This window comes from Echinops telfairi, unplaced genomic scaffold (genome assembly GCF_000313985.2).
Source record: "Echinops telfairi isolate 266 unplaced genomic scaffold, ASM31398v2 ScPeMD7_443;HRSCAF=831, whole genome shotgun sequence".
In the NCBI taxonomy this organism is placed as follows: domain Eukaryota; kingdom Metazoa; phylum Chordata; class Mammalia; order Afrosoricida; family Tenrecidae; genus Echinops; species Echinops telfairi.
In genome coordinates, this window is record NW_022104341.1 from 68,118,157 (window position 1) to 68,129,807 (window position 11,651).

An 11,651-nucleotide genomic window follows, 5' to 3' on the forward strand; every position below is an offset into this window, starting at 1 on the left:
TTCTGACTTTGCAGTTAGCAGCCCAACAGCACAATTCAGAGAAGGAAAAGGAGAGGGTCTTAAAACATCCAATAAAAGACAGAAGTGGAGCAGGTCATTTGGACCCAGAGTCTCTGTGGTGAGAACCCCTTACAGCCAGGAGACACAGAGAGAACTGTAACATCAGGGAGCGCACAAGACCATGAGAAGGAGCAGCAGCACAGAAATGGCAGCTATAGAACCAGGAGACCAGCATGAGATGGTGCAGTGGACTTCCTAGCCCACAGAGCAGGACAGTTACAATGAGTAAACAAGACAATGACATAGAGCTAGAAAATGCAGCATCTTTGGCCAGGAGACTCCCAGTGAAGTGGGTACCTATTGGCAGAGCCAAAGAGCTTTGTCACCTTTGCCTGATCAGGCCAGAAGCCAGACCAAGAGGTGGAGGAGCTAAGAGGCTGCGGGAAGGTCAGAAAGAAGCCTGCCTTCAGGCACAACTAAGAAGAGGCTGTCCTTATAGAAGAGTTTATCAGTAGTCATTCTTGATCTTGAGTTGTATTTATTACTTCCCTGATAAACCCAAGAGCTGTGAGGGTGGTCTGTGGGTTTTGTGTGGCCACCCTAACAATTCTTGAGCCTGGCAGAGAACAAAGAGAGTGTCATGGTGGATGGCTGGTGTCAGAATTGGTAAGAGGGTTAGAGAGAGGAGGCATATCTCACCTCCGTGTCACAGCAATCAGCGCCTGACTGTTGATGCTGACAGTGAGTCTCCTCCCTCCTTGTGAAGTTAGATGAGGAGGTTGGATGAGGCTTTTGCTGCACAGGACCAGGTAACATTTTGTTTATAAGGTGGCCCGCATCAGCATTGGCTCCGTGGTAACGAACGGCAGCCAAGAAGAGAGAAGTGAAGATGTGGGCATTCTTCACGTTGAGGTGATTTCAAATTCACAACCTGTCATTTTGAACAGTTGTGTGCCCGGGACATCATCAGAGCACTTCAGGCAAAGTCCCACCCAGACACTGAAATGAGAAATGAAAGGGCACTTCAGGCAAAGTCCACTCAGACACTGCAGCCCATCAATCAGGCGATCTTCAGATCCCATGGCCACCTCACCGATTCTCAAGCTGAATCCACATGAGCAGAGTCTCGCTCTTTGCTGAGTCTTTGTCTGAACCAGATTATGAAATGTCATGACTCAAAGTTTCTCAGAATTATTTCACCCATTATTACTATACTGACTCACAGAGAACCCTGATGGGTTTCTGAGACTGTAATTGTTTGCAGGAGTAGAGATCCTAGTCTTCCTCCAGGGGAGCTGCTAGGGGTTTTGAACTGTTGACCATGAGGATGGCAGGCCAACTCGTAACCACTATGAGTTAGCATTGGCCCGATGGCAGTGAGGTTGGAGCTCAGTTTTATCTCACTATCCAGCACTTTCTACGGACGGTATGATTTAACGTTAGTCTGTACCAAAGAAGCTTTCACATATGGAGCACATGGATAAGTGTTAAGTTCCGTTTCCTGGAAACAGACTCTGAGACAAAGAGTCGGTGCCCGGCGCCGAGGCCGGTATGGCGGCCCCTAGCCAATGCGCGGACGGCCCCTGTTGCTCCCACGAAAATGCAGCACCCAGCGTGCAGCAGACGCTGGAGGAGATGGACTTCGAGAGGGGAATCTGGTCAGCAGCCCTGAATGGAGACCTTGGCCTGGTGAAGCATTTGATTCAGAAGGCAGCGGACCCCAGTCAGTCAGATGCGGTCGGCTACACGGCTCTGCACTATGCCAGCCGCAACGGGCACTACGCGGTGTGCCAGTTCCTGCTGGAAAACGGAACTCAGTGTGATGCCCAGACCCACGGCGGTGCCACCGCCCTGCACCGCGCCAGCTACTGCGGCCACACGGAAATTGCCCGGCTTCTGCTCTCCTATGGGTCCAACCCCAGGGTGGCAGATGACGATGGCATGACCTGTCTGCATAAGGCTGCGGAAAGGGGTCACGTGGATATTTGCTGCCTCCTTTTGCAACACAGCCCCAGCCTGAAGTCTGTCCGGGACCAGAAGGCACGGCTAGCCTGTGACCTGCTGCCCTACAACAGTGTCCTTCGGGACCTGCTTGCCAGCTGAAGTGCCATCTGTCCATCTGTCCGTTCGTCTCTTGTCTGTCTCAGGCTGCCCTGCACGGGCACTGGACTCAGTCTCCCAACTCTCCCAATTGAGGGCAGCATCTCCACGGTGGGGGCCACAGGGAGGCCCAGGAACAGCCCCTCTGCTGGCCCCTGAGGGAGCAGGGAGCAGGCTGGTGGGGGTGAGGTGGCGAGAGCAATGCCACCTGGGCCCACGACACTCCTATTCTAAATGAGCCTCCAAGCAATGCCTCTCCCTTTGAGGAGAAAAATCAATAAAGTTCGATGCCTAAAAAAATAAAAAATGAAAATAAAAGGATTTGTACGTAGGGTTACTGGACAGTGTGCTCAGGAAGAAAACCCTATAAGGGAGGAAGGACCAGGCAGAAGAAGGGAACCTCTCCAATCATCCCCATGGAGAGCTCGTGCTGGGATGATCCACTGAGGTTCAGGAACCTGTCCTTTGGACTTCTAGGTGGACCAGTCTATGGATGCAGGCAGTCCCTGGGTAGAAGGCATATCCTTGGGTGTGGTAGGCATGGTCAGCTATGAACAGTCTCTAGGGAGGAAGACAATGGTCAAATGGGTGCCTCCACTCTTCAGTCCTGAGTGGGGGTGTCCTACTCTAATGTTAATCTCTTGATTTGTTTCCTAGGGCTGTCCTTTCCAAGTACTGCAAATTGGGTGACTTAAAACAAGAAAAATATAATTTCTCAAGTGGGTGAAGGGAGACATCGGATAGTGTAAGACATGACAAAATAATAATTTATAAATTATCAAGGGTGAGGGAGGCAGGGGAAAAAATGAGGAGCTGATACCAAAGACTCAAGTAGAAAGAAAATGTTTTGAGAATGTTGATGACAACCAATGTACAAATGTGCTTGACACAATGGATGGATGGATGGATTGTGATAGGAGTTGTACGAGCCTCCAATAAAATAATTAAAAAATATATATATATATTCTAACAGTTCGGGAGAAATCCACCATCAAGGTGCTGACAGTGCCCTGCTCCCTCCCTACACTCTAGAGGACGATCCTTCCTTGTGGATTCCAGCGGCTGGTGGCTCTTGACATTCCATGGTTGGATGACAGGACAACTTCACTCTGTCCTGTCTTCACATGTGTCTCTGTGTGCCCCTGTTTTAGAGGGACTCCAGTCATTGAATTTAAGCGTTCACCTCACCAGAGACGATGCCATCTTAAGGTCTTCACCATAATTAAATCTTCAGAGTCTACTTCTGACGCCACTCAAACCCACTGCCATGGAGCCAGTGCAGACTCAAAGCAACCTCTGTAGGACACAGTAGACCTGACCTGTGAGTTTCCAAGACTGTAACTATTTTATGAGAGTAGAAAGTCTTGTCTTTCACCCTTCTGAGGTGCCAGGTGAACACAATTTTGGAGTGCGCTATTCAACCCACTGTAGGTGGGTTTATAGGTTGGTATTTCATTCTCTTGATCTGAGTGGAAGCTGACTTGATGACAACAACAACAACAACAACAACAACAACAGCTAACTACATGGGAGCCAACTGAAAACAGCAACTCTAGCGATTAGAGAGAAACCTTCAGGCGTGTTTTGTTGTGTACATTTTTTGCCACAATTAAAAAGAATTACATGAATAGCAGTGAGTACCAGGAAGAAGAAAATGTTCTAGAATTGATTGTGGTGATGATTGTACAACTCATCTTTATAGACCGAATGATTGAATTGTCTGACATGTGGATGAAACGCCAATAAAACTGTTAGGGGAAAAAGAACCCCAAGGTAGCAGTGTATTCTTCTGAAGGCAGGAGGGACGATCTGGAAAGGAGAGTAGGAAGGATTGCCCATCGGGAGGAAGGTTGTACAAGGACACTAAGCCGTACCTGTAGGAACCATTGACTTTGTGTATGTTTTACGTGTTTTTTTTTCATTGGCAACAAAACAAAATTTAAAGGAAGACAACCATCTGAGTCCTTCTCTGACACACACCGGGTTAGCAGGAATCGACTCACCCAAATGGCTTAAGAGCCTGTGTTTGAACTCTAACACCCTGGGTCTGCCCGTCGGCTGCCCCACGCATCCACTGCCAGAGATCACAGCCTCGACATCATCGACCAAAGAAACCTGGGACTCACACGCAGCTTACAACCATTCGTTAACGGTCCTCCTTTCCTCAATGGACCACGTAAGGTGTCAATACAATTTTGCAACAATCAGTCAACCACATTGCTATTTTTTCAGGTATCGCTCCTCCCACATCCGTTCAAATACCTGGGTGATCATCCCTGATATGCCTTTTCTCTCCAGTGGGACATTTTCGCAGGTTCCCCCCACTGCCATCCCCAACAAAATTGTATACGATTGGCCAGTTATATATGTCAAAGGTGGTTCACATGTGCACACCACCCAGGATGGGGACTTCTTGCTAGCTGGGCACTTGCCGTATTTGAGTTCAGTGTTACAGCCAATGTGCCAATCCGTCTTGTTGATGCTCTTCCTCTTTTGCACCAACCTTCTACTTTCGTGAACATGCTGTCCTCCTGCAGGGACTGGTCCCTCCTGATTATATTCAAGATATGCAAGAAGTGTCTCCAACCTCCTTTCTAAGGAGCATGTTGGCCATATTGCCTCCCAAACAGCTCTGTTCATTCCTTTGGCCATCTCCGGTCATGTCACTGTTCTCCCCCAGCACCACACTGCAAAGGTAGGCATTCCCCTGTGGTCTCCCGACTCACGTCCAGCTTTCACCTGCCTACCAGGTGATGGAAAACACTGGGGCTCGGGTCAGCCACCCCCTAGTCCCGAAGGTGACTGGTTTCCGCTAACATTTCCTAGAGCTCCTCTGCGGTATGTTTTCCCAATGTCCTCCACAGCATGATTCCTTGACTGCTGCTCCCATGGGCATTGCTTTTTGGATACAAGTCAAATGAAATCTTTGACAACATCAGTCATTTCTCCATTGATCGTGCTGTTACTTCTTAGCCCAGGAGCTTCTCTTTATAGTCAGCTGTCATCTCCACTGAAGGCCACGCCCTTCGCTTTTTGTTTTGCAGTCAAGTCTTCTTTGCTTTCAGCAAGCAAGGGTGTCATTTGCATATCACAGATCATTCATGGTCTTGCTGCATGCTTCTCCGTACAGTCTAGCGTCTTGGATTATCTGCTCAGCAAACAGATTGAGTAAGTGTGGTGATAGAACACCCCTGACATACAACCTTCCTGATTGTAAGCCACCCAGCAATGCCTTCTTTTTCCAAGGACTGCCTGTGGGCCACCCACAGTTCCCCGTGGGATAGGTGCGTGGGAACCCTGAGCGTCTGGATTCGGCAGGTCTCAGAGCTTGCACACAGGCCAATTCCTCTTCGGGAGAAGCTGCGACTTCCTCACAGCCTTCTCAACACCAGGCATCAGTGTCCTGTCAGAAGCTGATTTCTCCATCAATTCTCTCCTAAGAAAATACCCAAACCAAACTAATTGCCCTTTGGTGGATTTGTTAGGTTTCCCAGGCTGAGAAATCCCATGGCCCATGCCTTCCAAGGAGAAAAAATTCACTCCGAAGCCTGGTTTGTGATCCAAGTGGGCTTTATAAGTTTCAGGTGTTACAGAGGTGCCCTCAGGGCACTTCACACCCACGTGTGGAAACTGAGGCCAGAGAAACCTGCCTCCTGGTGGAGGAGCAGCTGGAAAAGAGATCTGGAAAAGAGATCTCGGCACAGCTGGGTGGACCGCAGCCTTGCTGAACTGTGTAGGAGCGGCTGGAACAGAGAGCCGCGGTCTCAAAGTTTCTGGCTTTTCAGGGTCCTCTGCGGGGAGGCGTGGTTGGTGGTGCTGGTTGATCCCATTGTCTGAATTAAGCCCATCTGGCCAAGATAGCCCACCTGGCCAAGATGGGACTAATCCAGGTGTACCGCACACCTAGGTGTACTGCTCCTTCCTGTCTCGAACCAGAATTTGGAACATGCCCTCTAGCCTTGAATAGCTTCCAACTTCCTGTAAGGGGGCCGCTGGGCATGGAGAGGAATAATCCCCTATCTGGTTACCTAACAGAGTCTGACTCATAATGACCCTATTGAAAAGTATAACAGCTCCTTATGGTTGTTAGGGATGTAAATCTTTTTTCTTTAAACCATTTTATTTGAAGCTAATGCAGATATCTTCTCATTCCATAGTACAATCACATCAAGTAGTTTTGTACAATTGGTACCACAATCCTCTTCAAAACATTCTTTTCCTTCTTGAACTCCTTGATTTCAGCTCCCTTTTACCTTCCTGCCCTTCCCACCCCGAAAATTAACTTTTGGGTACAAGTTTAAAAGTTAATTAGTGTGACTTTGTTTTTAAACAATAGTAGGGATGCAAATCTTTTCAGGAGCAGACTGCCAGCATCTTTCTTCCATGAAGTAGTTAGTGGGTTTGAACCTCCAACTCTGCAGTTAGTAACTGAGCTCTTAACCATTTTGCCAGCAGAGCTCCTGTGAGGAAGATAACAAGGGTTATATCCCAGCAGCACCTGGCTGAGGGGGCAATGGGTCCCTTCAGGGAAGAAGAGGTTGCACATGCAGGAACTGCAAGAATGACCTTCCATGTCCCACGAGGAGCCCAAAGAGGACTCTTGGGGACAAGATTGTTGAGGGTGCTTGATCAAAGGGGCAGAGACATAAGGTTGGAAAAAGGAACGTTTGTTGACTTGGGAGTACATTTTTGGGACTCGGAACCTTGGCAAGGACCTAAGGAGATGTGTCAGACTTCTTGCTCAGGTGGCATTTAGGATTTTAGAGGAAATGCTGACCAATACTGAATAAAGGCTGGAGTTTCCTTGGCAGATGGTAGAGGAAAGAAAGGGGAGGCAGAGGGAGGTGGTTTTGGTGGAATTATTAGGTTCGAGCTCCCAGCCAGGAAGGGATGGTACACCCAGGTGAGTGTTACACCTGGATTGGCACATCTAAGCCAGGTGAATTTGATTCAGCCAATGAGGTCGACCAGTATTGTCGACCACGCCTCCCAACGGGCCCTTGAAAAGCCAGAGGTTTTGCTCTGGGCTCACTCTCTCCCAGGGGCTCCAACACACAGGGCAAGGTGGCCAGGCTGCCATCCCCAGCAGTGGCTGAGCCGCTGTCCCATGCGCTTGTGCCGCTTCTATCCTCTATAAACTCACTTGGATCACACACCAGGCTTCAGCATGAATTCTTTATCTCACGAAGCCAAGGACCGAGGTGTATCTCTCCCACAAGAGAGAGAGAGTTCTAACAGAATGAATTTATTATGTGAAGTCAGAAGACCAAGCAGTGGATTCTATTGTTAAGGCCACTAAGAATGTATAGGTGAGAGTCAGGCATGGTGCGAAGAAAGGTGGTCATAGATCTGGTCTTTATAATAGCCCTGGGGATGATAGAAGCTTAAAGTCATAGAGGCCAGGAGGTGATTTGAAGCCCGGAGCTTAGAGGCCCCAGTTAGTGAAACAACTGGTAGATCAGAAGAACAGAGAAGAGGGCTTGTTCTCTAGGGAGTGGTGGAGGTGGTTTGTACAAGCAAGATGTTGTGGTCGGTGGGTGACAGATCTCTCTTGGAGAAAGTACAGCCAGAATACTGAGAAGCTAGGATGACGGGACTATGTCTCGGATACTTTGGACATGTTATCAGGAGAGACCTGTCCCTGGAAAAAGACATCGTTCTTGGTAGAGAGTCAGGGGAAAAGGGACCCTCCAGGAGAAGAATTCATTTTAACACAGTGGTTGCAACAATGGTCTCACACACAATTGTGAGGATGGTGTAGGAATCGGAAGTGTTTCCTTCTGTTGTACATAGGATGGCCATGAGTCAAAACTGACTCGAAGGAACCCCACAAGCATCATCAACATCGTAAATAGGAATCCACTCCCTGACGGTGAGTTTTGGGTTTTGGTTTAGCAACAAGCGGCCCTACCCAAGGTCACCTCCTTGCTTTGGCCACAAGAGAGAGCCAGAGCGCCACAGTCCTTGCAAGGCCCGAGGCCCAAGGAGAAAACGGCTAGGGGTGGGCGGAGCACCGGCCCGTGGTGGGCGGAGCGAAGGGCGCCTCGGCCCGGACAGAGGGCAGGAAATGAGGGGCGGGGCTTTGGGAAATGCTTGCGCTTGCGCACGGGCCGGTCGGCACCTGGAGTCTTCGCTTTGGCCACAGCTAGGGTCTGTCTCCAGTGGTCGCTTTTGCCCTCCTTTCCGAGTCGGGTCGGGCCCCGGGGAGGGTGCCGTGCGGGCGTGGGGTGGGGGCGAACTGGAGGAACTGGAGGGTGGGGGCGGGGAGCCGGGCCCGGCGGCGTGGCTGCGGTGGGGGCGGGGCGCGCGGGGTCGTACCAGAACCCGGTGACCCGGTGACCCCGAAGCCTTCGCTCCCCTAGTCGATCCCCGCCAGGGAGGATTGCTGGAACCCAGTTCCCGGCATTGCCGGATGGCATTGCCGATGGGAAGTTTCTGTTGCGCCGTTTTCCGGGAAGACGGCCTTCCTTCCGCCCTCACACAAGCCCCCCTGCCAAGGGGGACCTCGAGCCTGGGCGCTCAGGGCTTCGGGGTCAGCCTCTCGTAGCTCCTCTCGGTGAAGGTAGAGGAAAGAGTGCTCCTGTCTCAACTGGGCAGAGGAAAGGGGCCATTTCCTGGTCAACCGTTTCTGAGGGGATGTTAGCAACTTAATAAACTCGCCTGCAAAACCCACGTAAAAAACCAAAACCGTGGCAATCGTGTAGCCAGCTGATGCAAGACGGGGCGACAGCTTGACTGTGCAGTGCCGCCCTCCGCTAGAAATTTCAAACCAGGGACCTGAAAGATCCCTCATTTGGGTTTCGGGGGTTGGTGGCGATTGGTGGCTTTTAGCAACCCTCTTTAAAAGGATGGCGGCTCGGAGCCATCAGCCACTGTCGTGGTGAAGGGGTGCAGGCTGACATTTGGAAGCTTTAAGAACCCAGCCTTCCAATTTATTATTATTATTTTTAAAAGCCTTCCATCATGTGTGTACTTTGCTTGAATGATTATTTTAAAGCACATGTCCTATTTTTGCCAATCTGACAGCTGTTTCCATAGAAACCAGAGAAGAAATAGTCATTTTCTGCAGAGTTGTTAAAACTGCCTTCCAGACTTGAGCTGTGAGTGCCCATGAGTACTGCTTGGACTCTTTCAGAGGCGGCACTTATAGAATTAAGGATCTGGAATGTTCTTCCAGGCTCACAATCCAAATTGTTTAATTTTCTCACCTCATTGATTTAGTCTGCCAGCTGTGTTTGTTGACCTGCCAGAGTTCTTTGAAGGAACCTTGTCAGCCTCACTCTTTTCTCTTATGCTGTGTAGTGTCAGGATTGGCTCTTTGAAAAGGTATAAATAGATTGCCTCCCCCTTTCTTAAGGATAAAGCAAGGATTACAAAATAGCAGACACTGGCGCTGTTCTAAAATGACACTTGATTGTCAATGATACAAACGATGATGCTTTTACTTATCCTCGCATTCGAGCTGCATTGGGGGCTTTGCTTATACTAACTCCTATGTCAGTAGACAGTCTCTCCCCACCCCCACCCACCCTACAAGTGATGAGAGATGGGCTGGAGTTTGCTTGCCCAGTGAGGCAGGCAGAGGTGCATAGGGAGAGAGAGGCGAGCTCTTCTTTTCTGGGGATATAAGCTTATCTGTGCTGTGGAGTTCAGGAATGGCTGCGCACAGTGGCCAGAGGTGTAGTGAGAGTCTGAATAATGAAGGGTCTGGTCTTCCACAGGAAGGAGTTTTGTTTGTTTTGAAAACCAATAGAAATGACACATAAAATAATTGCCTTCATTGCTTTGGGGGCTTAACGAAAATAACATAGCCTATAAAGATTTCAAGTGCAAGGAAACCTGTAAGATAGGAATCATAATTCCCTCACCACCACCACCACCACCCTGCTATGAAGAATAGCCACACTCAACAGTTTGAGTGAATCTTCCTTTAGATTTGTTGATTTGGGGGCAAATACAGTCTCATAGTATCGTTATTATTTGTGTGACGTGAGCAAGGATTGCTGAGTGTTTTGCTCTGCTGTTTCTCTCTCTCCCAGAATGGTGTCTGCCATATAGTAAGCACTTGTTAAGTATGCAATGAATGAAGGAGAGGCTTGTAAAATTGAGAGGCTTCCCCGCCCCAAACAAAACAAAACAAAACAAAACAAAACGAAGAACAGCAACGGAATGAAGGTCTGTGAATGTTTGACCGAGGTGCCAACATTTAAAAATTGGTACATTTCACAGAAGATCTAAGTTTCTGGCTTTCCTTGAAAATTGTGAACCCTTAGGTCATGCAGGTCACTGCCCCTCAGTTTGTTGCCAAGAGGCAGCATCTCCTTGCTGGGCAGGAATCTGCATTGACATCGGGATGACTTACTGTCTTAGTCACCCACCTGGGCCTTGCTGGTCTCTGCTATCCAGGGTGTTAGTTACAAGTCACATCTGTCTATTTAATGTTTAATTAATTAGAAGTGAGCTAATTCCGAATTCGGTTTCCTAGTTGGGCCAGCCATCCTTTGTTAACTAGTCCCATGGGAGACTGCGCTGTAGGGCAGTGCTGATACAGAACATTGCCCTCAGTGCAGAAAGTTCTTTTGCACCGTGTGCTGCTTTAAGTGTTAACGTTTGTCACTACCACACGCCCAAGTTGCGATAGAGAGTTCGGCAGGGGGCACTTAGCGTAACTATGTTTATCACGATACAGACCCACTTGAGATTTGAAGTCCCTTCACAGTGTTTGAAGGAGTCCTGGTGATGGAGTGGTTAGAGCTGGGCAGCTTGCTAACTACGAAGCTTCTCCTCGGGAGAAAGACTAGACTTTCCACTCCCGTAAAGGTAGCAGTCTTGGAAACCCACAGGGGCAGTTCTACCCTGTCCTATTGAGTCATTATGCAGCAGCATTGAATTGTTGGTTCCTAATTTTTTTGCACAGTGCTTAGCAGTGTAGGACGCTCTGTGAGTTGTGAGATTGCATTTTCTGATTTGCATTGTAGGAAGATGGCTATAACTTTAGGATGAGGTAGGAGTTAGTGATGAAATAAGGTGGAGAAATCAAGGAAGATCCAGTGGGCAAAATGAGGTGGGCCTGCTCTGAAGCCACTGGGCCCAGGTGGGTCCGGTTGAGACATTGGGGAGAGAGACTTGACGTGGTAGATTGAATGTGGGCTGAGTTCTGGATAGTCCGTTATTCTCTGAAACCTATTCAGTACTGAGGTTTGGGAAAGTTGACCTTGCACAGTACAAAGTAGGGAGTTCTCAGCTAGTTCTGGTTAACAAATGTGTAGCAGGGGTCCTCAAACTACGGCCCGCCTGCAGGCCACATGCGGCCCACCGAGGACATTTACCTGGCCTGCCAGGTGTTAGTTTTTTTTAATCGTTTTATTAGGGGCTCATACAACTCTTATCACAATCCATACACACATCAATTGTGTAAAGCGCATCTGTATATTCATTGCCCTCATCATTCTCAATACATTTCCTCTCCACTTAAGCCCCCGGCATTAGGTCCTCATTTTTCCCCTCCCTCCCCGTTCCCCCCTCCCTCATGAGCCCTTGATAATTTATAA

General features: G+C 48.9%; 2 protein-coding genes across 5 annotated transcripts in view; both read left to right on the forward strand.

Annotated features, from left to right (window-relative positions):
* The first annotated feature begins 1,551 nt into the window (after window positions 1-1,551).
* On the forward strand, window positions 1,552-2,245 carry LOC101657575 (ankyrin repeat domain-containing protein 39-like). The gene has a single exon (XM_045291731.1). It carries the CDS (start codon window positions 1,552-1,554, stop codon window positions 2,101-2,103), a length of 552 nt encoding a protein of 183 aa, XP_045147666.1. The 3' UTR covers window positions 2,104-2,245.
* Window positions 2,246-8,203: 5,958 nt separating this feature from the next.
* OMA1 (OMA1 zinc metallopeptidase) overlaps window positions 8,204-11,651 on the forward strand; it is an 89,145-nt gene continuing 85,697 nt past the window's right edge. For all 4 annotated transcript variants that reach the window (XM_004699636.2, XM_045291952.1, XM_045291954.1 and 1 more), the window contains exon 1: window positions 8,204-8,250. The gene's annotated coding sequence lies outside the window, so the exon portion shown is untranslated. The remainder of the gene's footprint in view (window positions 8,251-11,651) is intronic.

Bases quoted from the DNA above. Each gene is read 5' to 3' on its own strand.
- LOC101657575 (XM_045291731.1), top strand. From the start codon at position 1,552: ATGGCGGCCCCTAGCCAATGCGCGGACGGCCCCTGTTGCTCCCACGAA.